The sequence below is a fragment of the Ananas comosus genome, linkage group 14 (assembly GCF_001540865.1).
Source record: "Ananas comosus cultivar F153 linkage group 14, ASM154086v1, whole genome shotgun sequence".
Lineage (NCBI taxonomy): Eukaryota > Viridiplantae > Streptophyta > Magnoliopsida > Poales > Bromeliaceae > Ananas > Ananas comosus.
In genome coordinates this window covers 11474440-11501638 of record NC_033634.1, presented here as the reverse complement: position 1 = coordinate 11501638, position 27199 = coordinate 11474440, and the positions used below count along the sequence as shown (strand labels likewise).

Below are 27199 nucleotides of genomic sequence, written 5' to 3'. Positions count from 1 at the left end.
ATACCCGTACTAGTGAAGAAATTAGTAAACTAAGAAACTTGAAAAGTAAAATATCTGACGTACTTATAACAAGCATGTAAAAGAAATAATAGAAGCTCTCTTTGTTTTTCTATATTCTCTTTCTTACTGATATAACGGGTATTGTCGAGACTAGATAAATGTGATAAACGTGATAAGCTAATGAATACAAAATGGAACTTAATTTGAAAACGTAAAGGAGCTCAAATTTTTCTACACTAAAACACTACGATTATGAAATTTAATAATAACCGATTTGTTGATCACCTCAAAAGTACGGTTTTATTCATCCTACATATATATATATATATATATATATATCTCTCTCTCTCTCTCTCTCTCTCTCTCTCTCTCTCTCTCTCTCTCTCTCTCTCTCTCAACACGACATTATGATAATTATTATACTATAATAAGTGAAATACGGACAACCTACGGATCTCAACTCGCCCATCAACCTCATTATCAATATTTGGTTACCACTTTTTCACTTTTCATACACGATAGTTATCATAGAAATCATAGAATCAACTTAAGAGTAAGAGAGAGAGAGAGAGAGAGAGAGAGAGAGATATATATATATATATATATATATATAAACAATATACAACTTAAACCACTGTTCATCAATAAAGTATACTATAACCTCAATATTATAGGGCTGAATTGAAAATTTCTGCTTGTCAATAAAGTGTAGTATTTATATACAAGAAGAAAATTAATTTATTTCACAGCGTAAGTCTTTCTTTTCTTCAGTATATATACTTTGATATATAACAACCAGATCAGTTATACTTTTTAGTTTTTTTTTTTCTTTTTCACTCTCTCTCTCTCTCTCTCTCTAGTCCATGCATACGTTTCGAGTAGGGTATGAAGTATAGACTCCAATCAAACTAAGATATTAAGGATAAGGTTTATCCTCGGTTGAGTTGAAAAATATCTTATAAACTTAGGTTCTGGTGTTGGGGGGGTAATAACCTTTTGGTAGAGGTAGTACATAGATTGGGGGGTATGGAGGTGGATGAGATGGTGTAAATAAGAAGTATATATTGAAGAGGAAGAAGAAAAAAAGGAGAAAAGGAAAAAAGGAAAAATATATATGGGGCTTTGCATTGATGTATATGTATATATATATATATATATATATATTACATAAAATGAAAATTATGTTTAAACTACTTTTAGAGGTAGCCATTAATTTAAACTCATGTTATCTACGTACAAAAGTATATATAAAGATACATAACTATATGTGTAGATCTTTCTATTTGTTATACAACATTATAATCTATGATGCCCGATTGATTACTTCAATACTCTAAACATGTCTATGTATATTACATGTTGAATATATATACTTTTTTTAAAAAATTTATCAAACAAATTTGCAAGGATAATTAAAAATGTGGACAAGGATTTGATCCTTCTAAGATATGCTTCTTTGATAACGTCGAGAGGAGATTTTCTATATAGACGTATCTATAACGCTTGTCTGATCTGTATCTCGTATCTGTGTTTATGCAATACTATATATATATATATATATATATATATATATATATATATATATATATATATATATATATATATATATATATATATATATATATATATGATTCCTCGGGACTTGAGTGTGTAACAGAGAAAATGTCTAAACATATATTTGACTCTTTGATGACAATAAAGGACAGTATTTATTCATTTTNTGTAATATATATATATATATATATATATATATATATATATATATATATATATATATATATATATATACTAAATACTAATTTTTTGCTCTTATTGTGACTGATTGTTGGTTTTTTGTGATCAGGTTGTCCGAAAATACCTAGAGCCGTTGTCGGAGCCGCAGATGCTGGGGATTTACAGCCTGCAACAATCCGTGCACGAGTCGGAGGACGCGCTGAACCAAGGTCTCGAAGCTGTTCACCAATCGCTTTCCGATACCATCTCCTCGGAAGTAATGAGTTCTCCGCCCGACATGGCCACCTACACCGCGCATCTGTCGCTCGCCTTGGACAAGCTCGCATCTCTCGAAGCCTTCGTTCGACAAGTAAGGATTAAAACTCAACACGATTGTGCACTCTCTGTCAAGTGTTGAATTATAGTAAACAACCGTTATTCTCTATAAAAGCTTAAGCTGATAGATTATGGCGTGAACTTAAATTAAGTAGGAGAAAATTAACAATACTAAGAGCCTGATCGATATACGTGACTCGAACTATGATGCCATGTTAATTAAATTAGACAAAACAATCGTTATTCTTCAAAAGCTTAAGCGGATAGAGAATAGTATTTTTTTATATATACTTTTATGTTTAACATCATGAATTATATATATTAGTGGCATTAAGCTACATTTTGATCATGTGGATTATATATGATCTCACTATGACATATGACACGTACATTAACAACATCATTTAGTGCCTATCATAAAGTTAATTTCATATTAAATTTAATTTGTTCTCATCTCAATCATGTAATGCTAGATGTCGAAAAATTGGTACATTAATTAGTACAACAAATGAAAGGATGAAACTATATCACTTTGTTGTCGGTTGTAGTTTAGTAATTACTTTATTGATTTGTAGCTAGTGTAGTTTTTATTATAGAATTATTACTAGTATAGGACATGAAGTAGTTGTTTTACTTATTAAATTATCATATTGCTATGGTAGCTGTTCTACCTAGTAAGCAACCATTCAAATACGCGCGCGCGCACATATATATATATATATATATATATATATATATATATAGAGCTAGACTGATATACTATTGGTAGCACGGAGGCCTCCGTGCTACCAGTTGTTTTCAATGATGTGGCTTCCAAATCGACTATCGGCCCCGTTAGACTTAATCTACACTATTAAAAGTATTTGAAAATTAAATTTCATAATTTTTCGTTATTTTTTGGTTAGTGATCAAATGGTCTCAAAATTGATAATTTTAATGGTAGATGTGATGCGTTTGTAAATTTAACGGTGTAAAACACTCCAAATCTGATGAAATTTTTATAGAAAATTCTTTTAACTATTTAGAGTAAGATCAATACCTCTGATGTTAAATTTTAGTCTTTTATCATCATTTTTTATAAGATTTTTATTTTCAGCCATTTATTTTTAGACTACTCGTTTGATAGGTAAATGATGCCAAAAAATTATGAAATTTTAGTTTCCAAATAATTTTAATAGTGTAGATCAAGTCTAACGGAGCCGATCATTAATTTGGAAGCCGCAACATTAAAAACAACTTGGTAACACGGAGGCCTCCGTGCTACCGATAGTATACCAGCCTAGCTCTCTCTCTCTCTCTCTCTATCTTCTCTCTCTCTCTCTCTCTCTCTCTCTATATATATATATATATATATATATCTATATATAAAGAGAGAGAGAGAGAGAGAGAGAGAGAGAGTTGACCAGAATGCTATTAGTAGTAAACGGGCTCTGTGGTCATCTATATGTTTTCGATAATGGAGCCTCCAAATCAACGATCAGCACCGTTGAACATGATCTATATCACTTGAAGCATATAGAAACAAAAATTCATACTTTTCTAATATTGTTCTCTTGTCATCAAGTGGACACAAAAATGAACAAGTAAAAATGGATATCCTTTAAAAAGTGATGATAGGAATCTTGTAATTAAGATCAAGAGTATATATCTTGTTTTAAATAGTTTAAAAAAAATTTTAACCAAAATTCAATTGATTTTGATATCTTTACGCCGTTAAACGAGAAAACATCTCATACTGACCATTAAAATTATAATTTTTGAGACCATTTGAACATTAGGCTAATGATGTCGAAAAGATTTAAAATTTAGTTTCTAGATGCTTCAGTGGTATAGATCATGTTCAATAGTACCGATTGTCGATTTGGAGACTCCATTATCGAAAATAAATGGGTATATATATATATATATATATATATAGTCCAACTATGGTGCTTGTAAAAGCACCAAGCACTTGGTGTTTGTAAGTTTTTTACCATTAGATCTATTCCTCGGATCATTTTCAACCATTAGATTATACTATTCAACCAACCACCCACTCAACCCTAGGGGGCCCACATCATCGTAACTGTATATCTCTTAATCCAATGGCTAAAAATCTATAAGCACCAATAACTTGGTACTTTTAAAAGCATAGGAGCTCAATTCTATATATATATATATATATATATATAGAGAGAGAGAGAGAGAGAGAGAGAGAGAGAGAGTTGCACTAGAATACTACTAATAGTATTTGCTCCTTTTGTTATCAAATTTTTAACCCTTAGATTATTTCTTTTAATCATTTCTACCCATTGGATTAAATATTATAGCTCAGTGGGACCACTCAATCAAGGGAGACCACTCAACTCTAAGGGACTAATATCATCCTAACCCTACAATTTTTGATCCAAGGGTTAAAAACTTGATAACAAAAGGGGCCAAATACTATTAACAATTAGTATTCTAGCCTAATTATATATATATATATATATATATATATNAGAAATGTGCGGTTAGGATGATATGAGCCTCCTAGGGTTGAGTGGGTGATTGGTTGAATAGTATAATCTAACGGGTGAAAATGATCAAAGGCAAAGATCTAATGGTAAAAAATTTACAGGCATCAAGCAAGCATTAAGTAATTGGTACTTTTACAAGCACCATAGCCGGACTATATATATATATATATATATATATATATATAGTCATGTAGCTAATTAATCCTAGTATCAACAAAGGTTGCATTTATCCTAGCAAATTGATCAAATAATACGTACAGAAAACTAGATGCATGCATGCAATAATATTAGTTTTACAATTGATCAAGGATCTTTGACTTATACCATTCAAAAGTTCTAGTGCATGCATTTGCTAGATTAATTGGAATAAGCACTTTTTGAATGAACACTTCATTAAGTTCTTGATCAGAAACTTAACTAATCAACTAATGCATTAGGTGGATTTTAGGTCAACTAACTGAAAAACAAATAGGTTGAATAGTGAGACTAATCGATTCCCATAACATTAAAATACATGATATGCGACGATTATTCAATCTTCAACATTATTACTAAGTTTTTGGTTGAGAGACAAATCAACTGCAGAGGTAGGTAGAAGAAAATAACAGATTCTCATAGCAGTAGCAAAGTCAAGGGGAGAAGCCAAACTTAGTTGCAACACTTCTATCAATCTATACCCATCACTCTAGAAGATTCATGGATTGCATATTTGGAGCAGCATATCCATCTAAGTCTCATGTAGTTTGAGGGTGATATTTCATCCACCTTGTATACTTATTCACACTATCTATAGATATGTACAATTAAAGCTAGGGTACTTTTGGAAGTAAACTAGACCATTTGCTTTTGCATCATTAATTTTCGGTCATGGGACATCCAAATCAACGATTGGTACAGTTAACTACGATCTAAGTTATCTGCACATTCTATAAGCCGAATTTCGTAAATTTTTAACACTATTTATCTACTGATCAAATGGTATGTCTCAAACATATATACTTACTTTATGTTAGCCATTAAAAGTCGTCAATTTAAGGGCCGTTTTGAATACTAGACAAATGATATTGTTTAATTGCGAAATTTAGGATCTAAAAAAATTCAAATAGCGTATATGATCAAGTTTGACGGTGTTGATTGTCAATTCGATCGCATGCCCTATCAACGGGAATGGCGTGGAAGTAACAAGGCTGTCGATTTTTACAAGTACTCGGGCCTAACTCTATATATATATATATATGTATCCTATAGTACTTTATTTAGTAATTAATATAGCTTCTTTACTAAGTATAGTTTAATTCATTGTAATAATTAACTAGTACATAGAAACATTTTTTCCTTTCCCTTTTTTTATTTTTTTCAAAGATTTAAATTCAACATATAGATATATCTATATGACTATACACACTCTATCAAAGCTTAAAAATGTATATAAATATATGCTATTTCTATATATATACTATTTCTTTGATAAAGTATTATGAAATAGGTACAATAATTAGTTAACAAGATATTTAAGTGTGATCAAAAGTTTTGATTTGTACATATGAATTATGAAATACTCTTCTTCTTCTTCTTCTTCTTTTTTCTGAACTAGAGAGAAAGATATAGCAAGCTATCTGCTTCGTTCATTTTTAGAATTGACAAATAATTTGATTTTTATGAATTTTCAGGCTGACAGTTTGAGGCTGCAGACGCTCCACAGGCTTCACCAAATCCTGACAGTCCACCAAGCGGCGCGATGCTTCTTAGCCATTGCGGAGTACTTCCACCGCCTCCGCGCCCTCAGCTCGCTGTGGACCGCCAGACCGAAACAGGAGGGGGTGTAGAAACTAAACCCTAGCTTGAGACCTCACTTAAATACTGCTTCTACTAGATTACATGAAACAGTACTTAGTGAAGGAGGGTCTTTAATTTAGAGATCAATTAAGCTACATCACATCCATTTTAGAGATGTAAATGTGTAGTTATATATTAGAAGGGTGTATACTTTCTCCTGGGGTTAGTTAACCTACCTTTTTACATGGAGGGTGTTGTGGTCAAGCTAAAATGGTTTTAGCAGTTAATTAAAGTCCCTTCTATTTCAAGAGAAAAGAAGAGAAAAAGGGCTAATTTAATTAGGAGTTTGAAGGAGAGAAAGAATTAATGATGTTTACAATTAATTTTCCTCTTCCCTTTTTTTGATTTTGTTTTTGTTTTTGTTTTTGTTTTTCCTCCTATATATGTGCTAGATTTGTTTATTAGGGTTTGGAGCTGAAGTTGATTTCAGGTAGTAGTCCATGACAAACATTTTGCTTGGGGGATGTTTCTGACCTTAGCTAGATTCATTGATTGGTTGAGGTGACATTTTGTGTTGTTTTGTGTTGGAACTTGGAAGAGTAATGCAGTAGTTTTGGTTAATTCAGTTTTTTTTTTTTTTTTTTTTTCTTGTCATCTTATGTTTGTTTGCAGTTTTCTATGAAACATGTCATAATTTTGCGTGCTCTTGTTCTAAGAAAGATCCTATTCTTTATCTTCAACTTTTATGGATAAACGAAGTTCGAATCCTAGTTACACAGGGCTTGGTGATTGATACCTGAGGTCCCAAATTTGAATCCTAGTTGATTCACATTTCTAGCTAAGTTTATTTCTAAATGAAATAAATGAAGCGGGTAGCGTGCTACCTATCTCTCAAAAAAAAAAAACTTTTATGGATAAACAGTTAATTCACATTGTAGAGCAAAACAATATAGAGTTTGTCACACATAAGACTTTGAGCCTTGTTTTAATTTTCTCGCACTTAGGTCAAGAACATCTATTGGTTCTGTATCTATCAACAAGTTTCGAGTGCGTAGATGTGAGAGATCGATAAGGATTGATATGTGACTCTTATATTTGTTCGTTCTGTTTGAAGAAAGGAAGGATCCCGAAAGAATCGATCTTTCTTTAGTTGCTGAATCTCTGTTTGTTTGATATGAAAGTATAAAAAATAGTGTTTTAAGTTATTTACATGTTGAAATATTTTTATGTTATATATTATAATTAAATAATGTGTAGTTTTCCAAAATCTTGGTTTAGTGTAAAGAACAATCTCTACACTACCCTTTTTTTTAAGAAAAAAGTATTTAAAAAAAGAGAACATCTCCTACTTAATGCTGAAAAGGACACCTTTTATACCTCAAAACAATATACATTTGCATTAGTTAATTAAATCCACTACCTTCGCCATAATTTACGCTAGTTTATTAAGGGAAAGCCAATTAGTTAATGATGCAGTTGACTTTTTTAAAGCTTAAAAAAAAAAATTTCAAGCCCCATCACAAATGGTAGTTATCCCCACGCAACCGATTAAAATGTCGTAAAAATTTGAGTTTATTAGGACCAAATCATGTTAATTGACCTTACATAATTTCATAATGCTTAATTGTATAATGAAATCTGAGCAAGTCAACTCAGGAATGCATATATATATATATATATATATATATATATATATATATATATATATATATATATATATATATATATNGAATATATATATATATATATATATATATATATATATATATATATATATATATATATATATATATATATATTCGCAGGAGCGTTGACAATTATAATAAAGTGAATTAAATCCAAATTTCAATGTGCATTGGGTGGTCTTATGATCTATTTTCAAGTATATTTGATAGTGATTTTTAAATATGCAAGCATATTAAAATGACTTGTTTGTGTAGTGTTTATGTTAGAGAGATTAGGAACTAGGAAGAGTGGAAATACCCCAACCTGGGCCAGTTTGGGCTTTGTTTCCGAATTTTGATCACAAACAACAGCCCAAAAGCATGCTATCCATCTTATGTAAACGAAGCATCCGAATTCACGATCGGCTCCATTAAACATGATTTACATCGCACAAACCGAATTTCATGATTTTGCGACATCAATTGCCTGGTGATCTGAGTGTTGTAAAAAATTCATCTCATATCAGCCATTAAAAATGGCTCATTTTTGAACCACTTGAATACTAACTAAATGTTGCCGAAAAATTATAAAATTTAAAATCCAGAGAGTTCAAATATACCAGATCATGAGTCTCAAAGATTTAAACGAAAGGCGTGCTTCGATACCGCAGAGTTTCAAAACAGGAAAGGAAAGGAAATGACATGGCTAACTCAGCAGATGGTATTTTCACTGCAAATCACAAGTGAAGGAAAATAGATTTTCAATGCAGAGTGGGCATAGCAAAGCATACATCCGCTTATTTACAGGAGAAGCTGGAAGACACATATCTGAGTAGCTAAGCCTTTCTCTGTGGAGTTTATGTAGACCATCCATTACTGTAGATACTCAAAATCTTCAGTTAGGCCTGCCTGCATTGTTGAAGGGATTCGCATTGAATTAAAAATAAAGGGATGGGATTTCTTATTTTGTTTATCCAAAAGAGAAAAAAAGTGAGTTTCTAGTCCATAAGATCGGCAGAACTGAATCTTCTTGAGAACGAAGGCCAACGTTCTAAAGACGAACAACATGAGATCATGCTAATAACTAATCTGTTTCGATACTGATTGATATGTATTCTCTTCTTTATCATGCAGATAACGAGTACCTTGAGACTTGTCTTATGCTAAACAAAAGCAGAGTCGAAGCATTAAATGAAAAGAAACAGGGTACAAGATATTATAATGGACACAGTTCAGGTAAAACTTGAGTATGCTGTTGATGTTAGAATCTGAAGAAAAGATCATATGAAAAGCAGCCTCGCTAATTATATCAAGAATTAATAACTTAGTATAGCACAATTTACTCTAATAATCTTAAGACGGAAATAAACGCTCCGAAATGTGATGAGACAAAATTAACCATCCACATATTTGCGCAAAGAGAGAAAATCTATCACTTCTTTAAAACAGTAGATTTGTCTATGTGCATGTCCCAGGTTTGAAAAGAGCATATATATATATATATATATATATATATATATATATATATATAAGTGCGGGCAAGGTGAAAAGGAAAGAATTGTCTACCTCCTTGTACATGTTGTCAAGTTGCTCTTTAGCTTGCGGAAAGGTGGTTGAACACCATTGCTGTAGGGTGAAAACGTTGTCTGAAATGCCAAGTGAGAAGCTTCAGCCTCATATAACATAAAATAAAGAATGCAGATAGAGAAGTCCACAATATAAGAGTTAACAAGTAAGAAAGAAACCTGTCCATCTGTTAGCCGCCGAATGGGCAATCTCGATTGCATTTTCTGCCAATCAAAAATAAAAAAAGAAAACCCTAGATTTAGAGAGCTACATAAATTGGTTCCGCCAAGAAGAAATTAAAGGACATCAAAAAGTGAGGCACAAAATACATATTCAGATGCAAGCAGCAACAAGTGAAAGATGTACAAGCAATACAAGATATAAACAACAGATCTCTTACTCAGTGCTTCTAGTGCGGCAGGGTCATTGTCAGCATAGCAGGCCAGTTCTTCCTATAAAGTAACATTGTTTTCAGCTCTAGTAAATTTTCGTACTTTCAAAGTCGGAGGATAGAGTATGTATAGCTAGTTACGTTCAACTTCTTATGTTGTAATTCAACAGCCTTTAGCTCTTCCAAGGCAGCCACTCTCTCATCCTGCGAAAATATGTGGACAGAAATTTAGGACTACAGTCTTACGAATTCCCTATAGAATTAATCAAAATTGCAACTTAATATGTCTGTCAGGTAGACTTACAGATTCCTCCCTGCCTTTCTTCAAGTTGTCCCTCTGTTCAATGAGTTCCTTGAATCTCTTCCTACTGCTGGAAAGATCAGATTCCAGCTTGTTGCGAGCGCTCCTCAACTTCAAAAAAAAAAATCCAAAAGGATGAATAAGACCTTCAAAATGGAAAAGAGGTATCAATATTCAAACTTTAAAAAATTGAAAGTAATACCTGGAAAAGAGGTATCAATATTCAAACTTTAAAAAATTGAAAGTAATACCTGATTTCCAGCACAACTAGGAAGACTCCAAAAATAGACCTGCAAGTCAGTGCTAGTAAGTTTTGCAACATGATAAAACAAAAGAACATTGAAAGAAAAAAGGGTACCAGTGAATGATCATACACACTATATTTTGTAATTTAAGAAATTTGAATTGAAAAGCTTCCATGTGATGGTTCAATAGAGAAGGATAAACTAGTCAAATAATCAGAATTAAACAATATGTCATAAACTAATGTTCACAGGAGTGGCAACATTGATCATAGGCTGTCAAAAGAGATAGTAGAGATGCAGATTGAGCACAATATAAATAAAGCTAAACTCACAGAAGTGCCTATTTTATCCTTCAAAACAAGGTCATCATCCACTAAACTCTGGACAACATCCTTGACAGACTGGCTAATCACACCTTTCTTGGGCCCCAGTTTCTCCAACTCTTTTAGCTGAATTAAAGAAGAAAGAAGCATGTTTGTATTTGCACTTAAAGCAGAACAAAGAAACAATATCTTTCTTTTCGGTTTGTGGAGAAGCAATATCTTAAATATGTGATATAACATATGAATAATCCAGTACATATTATGATATAACTATTGGAGTAGAGACAACCCAAAATTTAGATAAGAAATCAATCATAAAAAGTACCTTTCTGCGAGAAGAAAATTATTCCTCTGGCATTAAAGGTTAAAAAAATTGAATAAATTAATTTTATTCTTTTATATGTACCTGCAAGTGTTTAGAGTTAAGTTTGTATTCAGGGGTGCACAAAAATAGAACAACTACTAGTCCAAGCGTTACAAGTCTTCTATAATCAATCCTACTTCTCCAACCAGTTCAGTTTTTGGTAAGATTCTATGTTAAATCAACTGTGTAATGTCTTCTAGCTATTTCTTCTAATGCTGATTTGGTCTTTCTGCCCTCTTTGAGCACCTTATAGTTGAATTAGCTCATCTCATTCTGTTGTGCATCATCTGAGCTCTGTTCACAATTTCACATAATTTTATGTAACTTATCTACATTAAGGACTTAACCTAATTTGTGTTCTAGATAGAATCATTCTTTTATGACTTTTGTATTGACACCACATATTTACGCAACATCCTCATCTTAGTTTACACCTTTTTTGGCATACAGTGTTTTCCTAGTTGCTCAATTTTTTATCCATAAAACATCACTAGTCTTAACCTTGTCTTATAAATTTCCCTCTCACCTTCGAGGTATAAGACAATCACGGTATAAGACAATCACAATAATCACAAGAGCAATCCTCCGTTACCTGTTCTAATCTAACTATATGCATGGCGTACTAGTCAACTTATCTTTCTTGTTAAACAACAAAAAGGACCAGATTATGCAATTATAAAAATGAACAATTGACAAAAATACTTGCGCCCAACGTACGACCACTTTTTGAGGGAATCATATCATGGAACATAATAAATCGAAGATAGTGAAAGAAAGTACTTGACCACTAAGGATAATTATTTTATCAATCTTGATGTCTCTACTCATGACAATTATATTCCAAATGCATATTTTCCCTATTTCTAGTTTACTACCGTTTTAAACTTTGCGAAAGATATCTCAATTTCATATCAGCTGCAGCAACTTCAAAGAGCCAAGGACCTCAATTGTGCAAGAAAAAAATCACGACAACTAGCTTCCATAAGGAGTTGAAGAGCTAGTTTAGTAAAATTGGCCAACATTAGTCTTTAGGGAAACACAGTGACTTAAGACAACTTGCAAATAATCAGTTCATTACACAAACATTTTTATGATGAAGAACATGGATAAGCAAGATATTGCCTGTAACTTCTTAATAGTATTAACTTCAATCTAATGGTTATAACATGCTTTCTCTTGTCATAGAAATAGCTAACTATATGCGCATCACATGCATTTGAAGTGGTGCCACTAGACATAGAATAGCATAGGTTAGCTAACCTGTTGTAGGAAAACCAAGAATGCAAAATACTACATGTAAACAAAGCAATAAGATTAAGAAATAATCAACTGGAGAACTCACGAGAAAGAAGTCCTGAGACTCATAAAATATTTGAAGCATTTGTTCACGTTTCTCCTCCAATGAAAGCCCTCTTTTCTTCGACTATGTAAAGAGGTAGAGTTATCAGTTCCACATAACACAGAGGACACAGAACAAAGTGACAAACCGGAGATAAAAGATCCTCAAGGTGGCCGCTAGCCAGGTGCTAGCAACATGAAGCACCAAAAAATATACACCAGTTAAACCTTCAAGAATACTAATTTAAGTTCTTTAGATGGAAAATTCCAAACGACTAGACATAAATGTTATTGAACTTCATAACAGCTAACGGGTGATTTCCTATATTTGCTTCAGAAGAAATATGAACAACTTTTTCAATGATAAAAACACTGATACTGAAGATGAGAGAACATTAGAAAATAAACTTGGTGCATACAATCTAATCTTTCTCATATAACATGTTTAGATCTTTGTACGTAATTCCACACTAAAGAGTTTACAAGTTTGCAAAATATGCAAGATTGGCCAAGGTAAACATCAAAATGCAACTGAATAACACGAATATCACGTGGAAGAAAAGAAACTAGGCGTACAGACATGAAGTTGGCCCGAATTACTTGCAAGAGTTCTACACTTCTGAAAAGTTAAAAAACTACGTAAGCAAGACACTGGCTTGGTGCTCGTTGCCCTCGACCAATAAGATAATACGGTACGTAATAAAATTTCTTTCTATGAGTGTTTCAGTAGTGAAGTAGTTCTGTGACAATGCATCCTGCTCAAACAACCATACTAGTGGTGTTGATCAAAAGATATCACTTGTGCCATTGAATGTAAACACAAACCAAAAAAAAAAAGAAAGAAAATCAATCAAGTTGCTCTGTTTTGTTCACAGGTAGGGTTATTAACTCCATGAAATTAAAAACCCAAACAAAGAGAATCCAACACAACACACACAGCGATCGTAACGTATTAATTTGCACTATGTAAACACTAAACAACAAGAATGCCTCCAGTTGCCTTGCTCCATTCAAATCAGTGCCCCAATTACATTATTATTATTATTATTATTTTTGCTACACAAATCAATTATAGTGTGAACTTAGATCAACAAGTGGTCCACCTCCCAACAATTTTGAGAACACTAATTAACATCAACCGACCCTGAAGCTCACATCTAAAGGAACCCTTCACGACTGGATTCAGAAAAAAGTGGAGCTAACACACACACACACACACACACACACACACAAAGGGGGAAAAAAACCCTAATGATCTGAATCAATCGAAAGTGTAGAACCGACACTGAGAACAAGAAATTCTAGATTAGAAACTATAAAATCCGATGCCGCTCATCGAGCTAGATTCACAAGGCAAACTAGTAATCCACCTACATGAACATAAACCCTACTTTCCCATGAGAGAGAGAGAGAGGAGGGAGCGATTACCATTTGGGAACACGACGATGACAATGGCGAAGGAGAGAGAGAGAGAGAGAGGGGGGGCGTTTTGGCGCGTCGATTAGGGATGTCAGCGGTTGCGGATGCCTGAAAGATTATCAGGATCCGAATCCGAAGACCTATACTTATAAGAATATAGTAGCGGAACTCATATATATATATATATATATATTTATTTATTTATTTATTTATTTTTTTTTTTGAATTTGTATTTAAAAAATTTAGGTTTAATATAGCATTTTTTTGAAATATTGTAAAGAGAAATAATTGTTTTGAGTTCGGATTCGGATTTTGAATTTTTGGCCAGGTTCGGATTTGAATATGAATTTTTAAAATCTATTAGGATTGGATGGATTCAGGTTCTTGTTTCGGATTTAGGTTCAGGGTTTGGATTCATATTTTTGAAATTCCGCGCTGAATCCAACCGTTGATATCCCTAAGCCTCGGAAATGGGGTTTTTATTTTTCTTCTTATTATTATTTTTACATATATTGGGATGGGCTCAGGTGGGCCGGCCCACGAGTGTCTTGCGGCAGAAGCTTCGAGAAGTTTTTCGGACTGGATTCGGGTTGAAGCTTGATTGATACTTTGGCCTGGTTTGGTACTGCGGTGGCTGAGTGCGTGTGCTTGATGACAAGATCTCCGACACCGAAGTCCCTCACCCCGCCGAACCGCGAGTGCGGACGTTCGCAGGAGGCCGACCAACAAACTTACGGATCAGACGCAGAGAGTGATTTGAAAGCATACGGTCTGTGAGCATCAGCCCCGACTAGTGAAGTTCCGACCACATCCGATCCCAGTAAAACAAACAAACATGCTCTTTGTTGAATGAATGAATCCTCTCTATAATTTATGCGGCGGTCCATCGGAAAGCAGAGGAACAACAAGTTCTAAGTTTGGGAAACCTGGGACTAAATTTTAACAAGTATAGATATATTCAAAAAAAGTAACCATTCCAATTCACAACATTGAGGATTTTCACATGCACACACATCAACCATCAACTCTCCAGCTTTTTATGCAGATAATAATAATAATAATAATAATAATAATAATAATAATAATAACAATAATTATTATTATTGTAAAGATACATCCCTGTAGACTTAGACTTACTATACTTTTCATCAGATAATTACAGGTATACCCTTTCAAAATCCAAAAATTTTCACTTCCCATTTTTATTTTCTTTGTACAAAACTAAAGTTTAACTTTATTTTCCAACAAGGAGTATACATGAACACCTCAATTATTTGGTCATAATAAATGGAAAGTCCCCAAGAGGCCGAGACCCCCCTCACCTATAGGCTATTCTAAAATAGCTCCCTCAAGTTTATATATTTATTTTTTTTAAATTTGACATTTTTCTAGTTAGTAAAGTCGATTTTTTCTTTTTTTCGCAGCTACCTAGTTACTGATTCTTCTAAGTTTTGTTTGCTAAAAAAGAGATTAAAATCATCAAATTTCATGAAAACCGTTTATGAATTTGATCCGAGATTGAGGGACCTATTTCACAATATGCTACAGTTGAGTGTGTCTCAGTATATTTTTTTGGATTAATTTTATACAGGTCTCTGCAAACATAGTGAATGACAAATACATCTCTACAAAAGTTCAACTTTCTTATGTTGTCCCTATAAAAATTTTAATATTTTCAAATATATCACTCTGATTTGTTACTGTTAGAGAACGGTTAGATAACCGTTTATATTTTCAATTTTGCCATCACAAATATGTTCCTTCAAAAATCATAACATATAATATAAGAGAGGTAAAAATATTAAAAACTAACCAAGGTTAAGTATTTAATCTATAATTAACTAAATTTTCTAACGGTAGGGATATATTTGAAAATACCAGAACTTTTATGAGAACAACATATAAAAGTTAAACTTTGCAGCAATAAATTTATTATTCACTATATTTGTAGGGACCAGTATGAAATTAATTTTCTTTTCGTTTTTTTTTTTTGACCTGGTGGGACTTTTTTGAAGTGGGAAGGGTACCTGCGCAAATAGATGGTGTTTCCAGGGGTGTATTCGTAAAAAAGAAGCCGAGCCTCTCTCTCTACTACACCCAGCTATCCGGGAGCGAGATGTTCTGGAACCTGAACGACGCGTCCCCCACCGAGTCCCGCTCCAAGCCCAACCCTAACCCTAACCCTAACCCTAACCCCCTCTCCTCCTCCGGAGAGGAGGGAGGCGGCGGGGGCGGCGGGGGGGCCCAGAGGAGCCGCACAACCCGAGGAGAGCTCGAGCTCATCCCGGTTGACAGGGTGCTCCGGCGGCGGGGGGGCCCAGAGGAGGAAGTGGAGGCGGATGGGGAGGAGGGCGTGGAGGTGGAGGGAGAGCTTCTGGCTGAGGGAGACGGTGTCGAAGCACTTGACGGCGCCGCACGTCGAGACCATCCACGGAAGCACCTTCGCGCCCCCCACGCGCGAGATCACCAGCAGCTTCGACGCGCCCCGCGCCTCCCGGAAAAGCTCCCGGAGCCCCGACCGCGCCGCCGCCGTCCCGGAGCTCGCCGCCGCCGCCGCCTCCTCCTCCGCCACCGACGACACGTAGATGAAACCCTAGCATACGGATTCATCTCCCATTTTGTTTAGTTTAATTTAATTATTATCACAATAATAAAGCTAAATTACAAAAAAATCTCCTATAAATATCTCTTTTTTTTTTTACTTTTACTTCCTATCTTTCAAAATTTTATATTTTGCCCCTATAAAATTACAGAAGTATTTTCATAAAAAATACAGTGTTAATGGAAAAAGCAAAATGATCAAATTATCCTTACTTCTTCCATAAACAAAATTTTGTTTAATATATTCATATTATTTTGAAGGACATTTTCGATATAAATTATAAAAAATGGACAGATCGTCGGGTGAGGGGTGGGTGGGTGTAAATGCAATAATTTAAAATTTTAAGGAGGCAAAATATATATTTTTGAAAGCCAAAGAGAAAAAGTGAAAATGCGGATATTTGCCGGAGATTTTCTGTAATTTATCCAATAATAATAAATAATCATAAAATTAGAAAGGAAAAAGGCCTAGTTGATTTGGATATCTTAAATCTTTCTCAATGTATAGAAACGGGTGCTTTTAAAATGCAATTCTAAATTAGAATTGAAAATATTATATAAATTTATCAACACATCAGTAATAAAACACAATTCCAAACTAGAATTAAAAATATTATATAAATTTATCAGCACATCAGAAATAATCGTCCTGGTTTTCACCAGCTGGATTGACCTGATTTAATAAATTTAATCTACTTCTATCAAAAGTGAATCTATTTAGGGTATGATTTTTTTTTTTTTTTTTTGTGTGTTTCTGAAAGAGAGATAGAAAGAGACAGATGATTTATTAATAAATTAATTTAACTGTCACATCATCTTACGACTACTGTTTTGTTTACAAATGTCGCATTTTGGTACATCAATTGTGACAAATTAGAGCTCAGTGAAAAAATTTACACTCAAATTCAATGGTAGAGTCTTACCCTGCAATGACCTAAACATCTAACAGATGTTGGCATGCACAAGAGTTTTTCAGAAATTTCTGCACGGAAAGGCAGTAAAGGCGTACCTCGTCAGTGCGGCTGATGGCGAAGCCGAGCCTGGTGTCGCCCTGCTGCAGCGTGATCTCCAGCTCGGTCTCGCCGGCGACGGGCGTGTACCACAGCCGTACCGCCCGCACCACCCCGATGTCGACCCCGTGGTAGTCCTCGAACCCGTAGAGGCTCACGTTCGCCATGTTCGCCATATCTGCCGGCGATCCCATGTTCACCGTCGACGACGCGGTTTCTCCAGAGATCTATGAACAAGAAAGAACAAGAAGCAACTACGGCTCTTCAGTTCAGCATTTGATTGATTCACAAGTAGATACAAACTTACAAATCTTATCTGAACTATCGTGCGATGTGAGATTCGGCAAAGTTTAGATACTCATTTCGATGAACGCCGATCCAAACTCTATATTAGAATGAGGGCTCGAAGAACAAATAATTTACCTTTGTGAGCAGGGCCTCGGTTTGAACATTCATGAACATGATGGGCACGCCGGATGCCTGCGACGCCGTGAGCCATGTATCGGCCCGTGCCAACGTATCCTCCAGCGAGTTGTAGTGCGATGCGGATGGATCAGAAGCTTTCGGGAGGAGCAGCAGCGAGAGGAAGCTGCTCGAGCTCGGCAGAGGCAGAAGCTCCCGCATCTTCCTCTCCCAAGGATACGGCTCGTTCGCATACTGGATCTTCGCATTCCGCAGCGCGAGCAGCAGCTTTGAGCCATTTGAACCTTTTTCACAAGAAGTAAAAGGGGGTGAAAAAGGGTGTTCCAAAACCAAAATTTGTGACTGTTAGATTAAACTGAGATGAGATGACACTGTAGAACATCTAAAAGCTTTTTACCCCACTATTAGTTTAAGTTGGTCATTAGAACAATTAACTACTAGTTTAATGCACTTGTAGTTGACTAAGTAATCAGTTATTAACAATTAATGAAAGGTTAATTATACTTCCTTGGATCTGAGAATTAGGGATTCCGATGCGCATTCGACCTATTGTTTTCTAATTGTGAAAGGTTTTATATAAGGGATTATAATTGGTTTTGAACACACTCTTTTAGATTAAAAATAGGTTACATCGCAATTGTGACGAGCAAGTACATCAATAGTTTTTGAATTAAATGCAGATCATTCTTTATGAGCCAAATTGCTAGTATTTTTTGTAGAATAAACATAAGATGCTAGAAAAATGCAGTAATAATTAAATTAAGAGCAAATCAGAGTATGATGCAGGATTAATTTAATACAATATAAGGAATTATTTTATGGGAGGTAAAATCTAATCAAACGAAAAACTATACCTCGGTAGAGAGACAAAATCAAAATTTGAGATTATCAGAAGCAAGAATTAAAATGCACATTGGCATGGGCCGTATTTACCATGTTCTATCGTACTAGCAAGATATTGGCACAATACAGACCTGTGCCGATGGCATAACTCAAAACTCTGTATTCTTGAAATTAGTAACTAATTTTCTCAATAAAGTTCAAAAGATTTGATAAAAATATATAATAAACAATTGGATATTTTGTTGTTAAAAAAAATTAAATATTTCATGCCATTACGTGTCGGCACACATATATTTTTTGTGATCGACACGTATCGGCACAATCTGGCACACACCATATCTTACCGTACCGGCAAGTTTCCGGTACAATTTCGTGCCACGGCACTCAAATTCTTGATCAGAAGTTCTAGTTTGAGATTACTTTGGATGATAGGCTTATATCATTTGTGCCAGCAATTACCATATCTTCACGACGCAATTTTAAATATAAAGAAATCAACTGAGCAATAAACATATTATTATCTGGAGTCCAACTACTATACTCTTATGAGTATATATCCCTTTATATTCATAAGTTTTCGGCCATTACATCTACCCCTTTTATCATTTTCACCCACTAGATCATTCTAATTAACCAACCACCTACTCAATCCTAGGGGATCACTATCATTCTAACCACACATCCCTTCAACCAACTGTCGAAAATTTATGAATATAAAAGGGTCCATACTCATAAGAGTATAGCATCCCTAGCCTTTATTATCTGAGCCTTATTGCATTAACTACTACTTGCAATAGATATATATAAAAAGCAGGGAACATTATAATCCTTAAGATAAACTAGGTCTGGAAGAATACTTCTGGAAGAATATTTGTGCAAGTGAATCCAAAACTAGGTCAAAATACTTGATCATAAGTGTGGACATGAATAATAACTAAGTTTTTATAGACAGCAGGATAGAGACACACCACCTACTTTATTTCATATTTGCAGAAACTATTATGTGTATTTATTTATATAGACCAAGTCACTAAAATGTCCTGTTCATAGGCGGAGACTTATGTGTATGCATGGCACGTCTAAAATATAGGTAAAAATGTACAAAATTTACCTAAATTATGAACTATTTTGATTTAGTTATCCAATCTTTTAAAATTTGTTTGATTTGAGACGGTCATCGGCACTTTAATTTTAAATTTTGAATATGTTATTTATCTTTGCAGGTTCAGTTAGTATATTAAATATAATTTTTCCAACTGTAAGTACATTAAAGTAAATAATTAGTTTAAAATTTGAAATTAAAGTATTATTAACTAACTCAGATCAAACAAATTAAAAGATTGGACAGTAAAATCAAAATTAATGGTCTATGATTAAGATAAGTTTTATTAAAGTAAGTTTAATGCAATTTACCCTCAATTTGTACCATGCATGCAGGTAGGATTAATGGTGTAAAACAAAATTTGTAAAGGGTTTATCTGCAAAAAAAAGGGTGAAATTTATAGTTGAATTTGAAATTTTTGTTAAATTTAATGATTCTATTAGTATTAGCAGGTCCAATTTTATTGGTTGGAAATAACGAAACTACTAAATAGATTAAATTACTGATAAAATTGAAAAAAAAAAAAAAAAAACTTCAATTTGTTTGATTAAAAACATTCAATTTCCAAAAATTAAAAGTTAAAAAAAGTACGGACTTAAAAAAAAAATTTAAAAAAAATTAAGGGGGCTATATCAATCAACTTTTAATTTTTTTTAGAATAAAGTGATTTTAGCCTAATAAATTAAAAAAAATTAACCAAATTGATTGACATGTTCATCAAATTTGATAGATGAACCTACTTTATAGCGAATTAAACTGAATTAATTAAATGCTAATAGCTAATTAAGTCATTAGATTTAATAAAAATTTTAAGCTAAATTAAACTATAAAATCTTCAAGTCAAAAATTAGTACTAAAATTTAAATAATAATAATAATAATAATAATAATAATAATAATCTTAATGCCCTCTTATAATTAATTACGCAAATAATATAAGCGAAAAAAAGGGGGGAAAAAGGAAAAAGAAAAAAGAAAAAAGAAAAAAAAGAGGAGGAGAAACACTACTCTACGGAGACGAAGAGACGAGGGCCCGCATAAAGCGAATTGCTATGCGGATGCGCCATGGGTACGTACCCTCGAGCTCGCCGCTGTGGCGCTCTGAGGAGCGATCGTCGTCGTGGCTCGCCCTGCGGTGGCGCCGCGCCGCCCCGCTGGAGCTGGACCCGGAGCCGGAGCCGGAGCCGGAGCTGGAGCCCGACCGCGCTGACTCCGACTCGTCCCCGCCGCCCCACGCCGTGACGCGCGCCGCCGACGCGTCGCCGCGCTTGAACGCCGCCTTGAACAGCTTCTGCACGCCGCGCTTCCCCCCGCCGCCGCCGCCGCCGCCGCCCTTCCCCGCCGCCGCATCAGGTACCTCCTCTCGATCCATTCGCATCCTAGATTCTACGAATCCGATGCGAAATTGTTTCGGGGGAAATTGCTCCCCCCCCCCGACTCCGAGAATCGAGCCCTAACTCCAGGGATCGAAGCAGCTCCAAACCCTAATTAGGGTTTTCCCTCTTCGAGTCTCTTCGTCGTCGTCGTCGTCGTCGTCGTCGTTGTCGCGGGAGAAATAGAAATCCTAGAGAGAGAGAGAGAGATATTTATAGATACACATAAATGATAGAGAGCATAATAATTATAATTATAATTATATTATTTTTTTTAGAAAAATGCATGGGGACCCCTCAACTATTGGTTACTTTGAAACACAGCCATCGAAATTAATTAATTATTTATTGTTTGGGTCGATTATTTTAATATCTAGTTTTTTTTTTTAAATAAACGATTTAATTTAAGTAGAGTTTAAAATTTTTTGTCAAACTGATTTCTAATTTTATCAAGACACTTTTATTATTTTTTTAGTAAATGAAATTAGGATAACTAACATATGATAGCTTAATTAATGCAACCATAAATTCATCAATAATTTTTAATCACTTTTTGTAGCCAATAAATTAGAATAATTAATAACTAACAGCTAAAACGTTATTAAATTTGACAAAAATTTCGATTTACTAATTAGAATAACTTAAATAATAATAATAATCAAAGTTATAGAAGGAATGTTGAGAGGTCTATTTTAAAATTTTCTATAGTCGGTTACTTGCAGGTCATAAAAATATAAAAGATAAAAACATGTAAAATTTAAATGAACAACTCCGGACTATTTTTTATCTCACTATCCAACATTTCAATTTGTCCGACTCGAGTAAGTTAATGAATCTTTGATTTCAAATTTGAATGCGTCGTTTATCTTTACAACTTTAGTTAGTATATTTTATACAATTTCCGTAGCTATAAATTTATTAAAATAAGTAATTTGCTTAAAATTTGAAGTCAAAATATCGTTGACCAACTCAAATCAAACTAATTGAAAGGTTGTGTAGTAAAATTAAAATTTTGAGACCTTAATGGCCAAATTAAAATAATTTCTGAGCGTACGCATCAGCTATAATTGAGTCGTAATAAATTATTCAGAAAAAAAAATATAATGAGAATTAAAATCTAAGAAAGAGTTCTACCAATGCACGAGTACTGCAGTAACCTGCCTTTTGGAACAGCTTCTCTATTTATTATCATCATGGATTGAGGTGTCGGTATCGGTAATACCCGAACCTAATTCAACCCGACCCGATAACACCTCCAAACAGTATTATTAGGTATGAAGCAAATGAAAAACAGGCGAAAAAGAGGCCGAAAAGAATGCAACTGAAGATGAGAACAAGCAAGTCGAAAGGCGGCGCAAAATTTTCATCATGTCTGTATATGATAGAACTAACAACAAGAAAGAACAACCACTGCTTCATGGTTCTTACAGTTTCGAAATCGAATTAAGTTACAGAAAATGGTGTCGAAGAAACGAAAATGCTGGGTTTCTTTTTCTTCTTTCTTTTTTGTTTTTCTTCCTTTCGGAAAGGAAACAAAAAGAGGGTGATCTACGAGGGCTCGGGAGAGCGTAAACAATCAGAGGACGAAAAAGCCGCCTACTAAGTACAACACATAGATTTGGTTCCACCGGCGGGCTCCTGACCGGGGACGGCGATCTTGGTCCCTTTAAGTAAGCTCGAATTCCCCCCCGATTCGGGCTCGTCATTAGCTATAAGGGCTTTTTTGCTGATAATCCGGTAAATCTCGGTAAGAACAGTCATAAAGGCGGTCTCGACGTTGGTTGCCTCGAGGGCGGAGGTCTCCATGAAGAAGAGGTTCTCGCGCTGGGCGAATTCTTTGGCGTCCTCGGTGGGGACCGCGCGCAGGGTGCCGAGGTCGGACTTGTTGCCGACGAGCATGATGACGATGTTCTTGTCTGCGTGGCTCCGCAGCTCCTCGAGCCACCGCGCCACGTGGTCGAACGACTGGCGCTTGGTCATGTCGTAGACGAGCATCGCCCCCACTGCGCCTCGGTAGTACGCGCTTGTCACCGCTCGGTACCTATCATAAACCATCGTCGTCGTCATCATCATCACATCATTCAAAACTAACGCGAGAACTGTTTGAGTTTATAATAAGAAGGTTAAAGTTTATTGGGATTCTCAATTTCATCAGCAAATTATCCATATATAAAACAAGAAAAAGAAAAAGCCAGCCGTCCCAATTCTCAATTCTCACTCTTTATAAAAACTGGTATTCATCCATGCGCCTAATTGACATTGCCGTCACAAAATTTTGTTAGGCGGACAGCATGGCAATGCAAAAGGTTCTGAGAATAAGCAGATGTAATCAACTCTCAAAAAGATTAGCATTGACATCCCAACCGTATTGGACGACTAGTGAAATCTGCAATATTGAAACTAGGGATATGTCAGCTAGACCTGGCAAATGGGCGGATCGGGCGACCTGCAGGCAGACAACGGTGCTCACAGGTCCGAAGGGCAAAGGTAAAACTTACTGGCTATTTTTTGGTAGCAAATACCCTGACCGTGGGTTTGAAAAATACAAATACAAGTTAGAAAGATCGTTGGTACCTGCAGGTACCCATGACCCAACCAGCAAACCCGAAAATTTACGAGTACTTGCCTGTTTGACCAGAAGATTTTCGGGTTAGAAAAGTTTTTAACCATACCCGCAAATTTCTGAATAACTTGCAAGTACCTGCTGGCACGGGTATCTTTTGCCACGTCTATTGTCGGCAGTGGGTCATTCAATCAGATGTCTTAGGCTCCATTTGGGAGTATCATTCTTACGTGTTGTGGCTATTTGTGCAGTTACTATAGCAGCAATAACTGCAGCAGGGTACTACAATAGCAGTTACTGTAGTATGTAGGAAAAGGAGAGGATGAAGAAAATAAGTGAAGAAGACAGGAAAAGGAGAAGAAGAGGAAGAACAAGGTGGCTACATAAGCCTATTCGACAACCATACAGGCATAAGAGATGGGACGAAGCCTATCCTCCATTAATCCAAAATCTCTCTCTGATTACAATGGAGCTTGATGGGCTTTATTCGTAACAAAGGACCTAATTTAATCCCCAGAAATATACCTAAATTTAGGGATTTGATTTAATATCTAACCTATCTAACCCTATCTTAATCTTCAGAAAGGGAATCTATCTCATCTCTTCCAAGATAAAACTAAAATCTCCGCCTGGAACTAGCAAAGAATATAAATTGAATAAAAATGTGGGACTAACCAAAATCAAACAAAAAATAGACTTGAAGTCAAATGGGGCACACTTGGGATTGCATTAGCATGAGAACAAAAGAAGTTGTTAGTCCCTTGAAATAGAAATCAACATATCGTTCAAGGAGAAGGAAATCATGTTGCCATCAGATACTCTGCTGTGAACCAAATTTGAAAGGCTCGCTAATGAGCATTAATATGTTCTATTCGTCTAGAAGCTTTCCTCAAGAAAAAGACATGAAATCACAAAGAAACTATTTGTATGCATGTTGCTATACAGATTCCAACAAGCATGTTGCTATGGAAGCATTTTTCAAAAAGAAAAAAAAAAAAGAAAAGAAAGAAAACTGCATTCTTCATAAGAGCAACAAGGCATTAGAACCACCCAAGCAGAACTTCCATTAATACCCTACTAACAGAAAAGAGCACAATCAAAGAGCACGTGATTCATCATGAAACTCTGATATGGTTATAGAAGATCATTATGCTATACATATCCTGATATAAATCCTTTGAACCATGCCAGAACAGAAAGCAGAGGGAAATAAATGACGAATACTGGGATACAGTTGTTCCAAAATCTTAAAATGGTATCGATTTCTAGCTCAAATCATCCAAAACGACATTTCAATTGGATTTCAATTGGATATCAAGCTTAACTAGCAAAATGAAAAAGGCAGCCATTGATTATTACTTAGATTTCAAGAACTGATATCACAATTACTATTTAAGCATATAATAATTGCCTCACTCCCAAGTATTTTGGCCAGTCAAGTGGGCCATAGTCCTCTCTTAACTCCATTTAAGAAAATATCCTTTTTGTCAAACAAAGTTCTATCATGTCCATCCTCGTGATTTCCACCCATATCAATTTTGTCCCCTCCCATCATCTAAAGGCATCTTCTATTTATATAAGTCACTTACTCACTTCGACTGGTAAGTCTCTCGTCTCCATGGAGAATCTCAAAATCTTCTCCTCAATCAGTTTTTCTGCAACTTAGTTTACCTATGTGTCCAGCATCTGACTTTTGTTAGGCAACAATAATTTCCTAATTTATCTTTTCAATCCATCTTAACATCTTCATTGATGACATTATGATTCCACATATGCAGTTACTAGCTGTCGAACACTTTGAACTACAAAGAATGGCTTCTTTATAACCATTCTATAGAATCAGACACAATCATCCGATGTAATAGAACAAATTAACTGGCTGGTAAGATATCAGATTGGCAAAAGGAACCCATCAGTTCCAACTGCAGTGAGTTACCGACCTATCAGATCCGTTGCTGCACCCTCTCTATAAACCAGATCCATGCGATAAATTCCTACATAAATTTATGATAGAAATTGGCAATTTTCCATTATGCTAATTTCGTTTCCTGGGATATTTAGCTAACTTTACTTTATTATCAAACCACTACAGAATTTTTCTTTTTCTTCCAAATTCTCCTCTTTTTTCTTTTTTGTGACCAAGCCCCAAACTTTTCAACGATCCCGAGTTTAATCAAACGTTACGACTATCATCAGATCCATTGTTGCACACATTCAAATTTTCTTCCAAATAATCCAGTGCTTTCACCAAACTCCAAACTTCGAAATAATCGATTGCTTCGCCGTGTCTACAAAAAAAAAGAAGATCTACACACTGCAAAGTCCTACTACTAACTTTTACATCATAGATAGAACATCAAACGAAGAGAATCGAAATCGAAGTAGAGAATGGGGAAGAGAGGATGAAGAGGGGATTGATGGGGGATTTGGGACCTTTCCTGGCCGGCGGTGTCCCAGATCTGGGCCTTGACGGTCTTGTGGTCGATGAGGAGGGTGCGGGTCTGGAACTCGACGCCGATGGTGGCCTTGGAGTCGAGGCTGAACTCGTTGCGGGCGAAGCGGGCGAGGAGCTGCGACTTCCCCACCGCCGAGTCCCCGATCAGCACCACCTTGAACACGTAGTCGATCCTCTGGTTGAACTCCCCGTACAAATGATTCGACATCCTCTCCCCCTCTCTCCCCCTCCCCCCTCCCCCTCTCCCTCTCCCTCCCCGCCTCCAAAGACGACGACGAAGTCGATTGAGGAAGCGATCACCAAACCCTAATTGCAGAGATCGGGACGGGGATTGAGCAAGCGATCATCGTCTTCGTGCTCCTCCCTCCTCCTCCTCCTCCTCGTCGTCGTCGGTGGGATTGGGGATTAGGGATTTGGGGGTTTCGAAGGGATCGGGGAGAGGGGGAATGGAGGAGGAGGAGATCGTGTGAGAGAGAGAGAGAGGGAAGAGAGAGAGAGAGAGAGAGAGAGAGGGAAATGTTCAACGGCTCGTGTGCGGAGCTCTACTCACTATTTCACCACGCCTCTCCCACGTTATTTTATTTTATTTTATTATAGGATAAACTTCAAATACTACCCCTATAGTTTCATAGTTTCTCACTTTAGTATTTTGTGATTTAAAGTGTATGAATTTAGTGTCCTATAATTTTATTTTTATCTTTTTAATACCGATTCTACTAATTTTTTTCGTTAAATCAGTAACAAAGTTAAAACTAAATGATACTAAAGTGAATATTCAATAAATTTAGGTGAGATATCAGAAGTTTTTTGTATAAAATTTAATAAAATATTAATAGAAAAGTTGGACACTAATTTGATACACTTTAAGTTATAGAGTACTAAAGTGAGAAAAGACA

The 27199-nt window shown here is 35.3% G+C and overlaps 4 protein-coding genes across 6 annotated transcripts in view; 1 reads left to right on the top strand and 3 right to left on the bottom strand.

Moving 5' to 3' along the window:
* LOC109720857 (transcription factor TGAL7-like) overlaps positions 1 to 6944 on the top strand; it is a 15416-nt gene extending 8472 nt beyond the window's left edge. For both annotated transcript variants that reach the window (XM_020248206.1, XM_020248207.1), the window contains exons 10-11: positions 1844 to 2083; positions 6218 to 6944. In XM_020248206.1, coding sequence (XP_020103795.1) covers positions 1844 to 2083; positions 6218 to 6373 — 396 coding nt within the window. In that variant the 3' untranslated portion in view covers positions 6374 to 6944. The remainder of the gene's footprint in view (positions 1 to 1843; positions 2084 to 6217) is intronic.
* On the bottom strand, positions 8560 to 14066 carry LOC109720717 (meiotic nuclear division protein 1 homolog). 2 transcript variants are annotated; one of them, XM_020247997.1, is made up of 10 exons: positions 13944 to 14065; positions 12520 to 12600; positions 10823 to 10939; positions 10497 to 10535; positions 10249 to 10356; positions 10086 to 10148; positions 9954 to 10005; positions 9733 to 9777; positions 9554 to 9633; positions 8562 to 8896 (listed from the first exon to the last, which is right to left on the bottom strand). In XM_020247997.1, exons 1-10 carry the CDS (start codon positions 13944 to 13946, stop codon positions 8861 to 8863), a joined length of 624 nt encoding a protein of 207 aa, XP_020103586.1. In that variant the 5' UTR covers positions 13947 to 14065; the 3' UTR covers positions 8562 to 8860. The 2 variants fall into 2 exon arrangements, with proteins under 2 accessions (XP_020103587.1, XP_020103586.1); XM_020247998.1 differs by lacking the exon at positions 10497 to 10535 and having other exon boundaries at positions 8560 to 8896; positions 13944 to 14066.
* On the bottom strand, positions 15915 to 21499 carry LOC109720716. The gene is made up of 4 exons (XM_020247996.1): positions 20990 to 21499; positions 17969 to 18252; positions 17545 to 17772; positions 15915 to 16527 (listed from the first exon to the last, which is right to left on the bottom strand). Exons 1-4 carry the CDS (start codon positions 21288 to 21290, stop codon positions 16036 to 16038), a joined length of 1305 nt encoding a protein of 434 aa, XP_020103585.1. The 5' UTR covers positions 21291 to 21499; the 3' UTR covers positions 15915 to 16035.
* Positions 22622 to 26862, bottom strand: LOC109720490 (ras-related protein RGP1). Its single transcript, XM_020247643.1, has 2 exons — positions 26282 to 26862; positions 22622 to 23326 (listed from the first exon to the last, which is right to left on the bottom strand). Exons 1-2 carry the CDS (start codon positions 26509 to 26511, stop codon positions 22885 to 22887), a joined length of 672 nt encoding a protein of 223 aa, XP_020103232.1. The 5' UTR covers positions 26512 to 26862; the 3' UTR covers positions 22622 to 22884.

Bases quoted from the DNA above. Each gene is read 5' to 3' on its own strand.
- LOC109720490 (XM_020247643.1), bottom strand. From the start codon at position 26,511: ATGTCGAATCATTTGTACGGGGAGTTCAACCAGAGGATCGACTACGTG. The intron at 23,327-26,281 runs GTCCCAAATCCC...GGTTTATGATAG, and splicing joins GACACCGCCGGCCAGGAAAG to GTACCGAGCGGTGACAAGCG.
- LOC109720716 (XM_020247996.1), bottom strand. From the start codon at position 21,290: ATGCGAATGGATCGAGAGGAGGTACCTGATGCGGCGGCGGGGAAGGGC. The intron at 18,253-20,989 runs GTACGTACCCAT...CTTGTGAAAAAG, and splicing joins CCACAGCGGCGAGCTCGAGG to GTTCAAATGGCTCAAAGCTG. The intron at 17,773-17,968 runs GTAAATTATTTG...TCTTGTTCATAG, and splicing joins CCGAGGCCCTGCTCACAAAG to ATCTCTGGAGAAACCGCGTC.
- LOC109720717 (XM_020247997.1), bottom strand. The intron at 10,149-10,248 runs GTAAGTCTACCT...ATATTTTCGCAG, and splicing joins AGAAAGGCAGGGAGGAATCT to GATGAGAGAGTGGCTGCCTT. The intron at 8,897-9,553 runs GTAGACAATTCT...TCAACAATGCAG, and splicing joins TTGACAACATGTACAAGGAG to GCAGGCCTAACTGAAGATTT.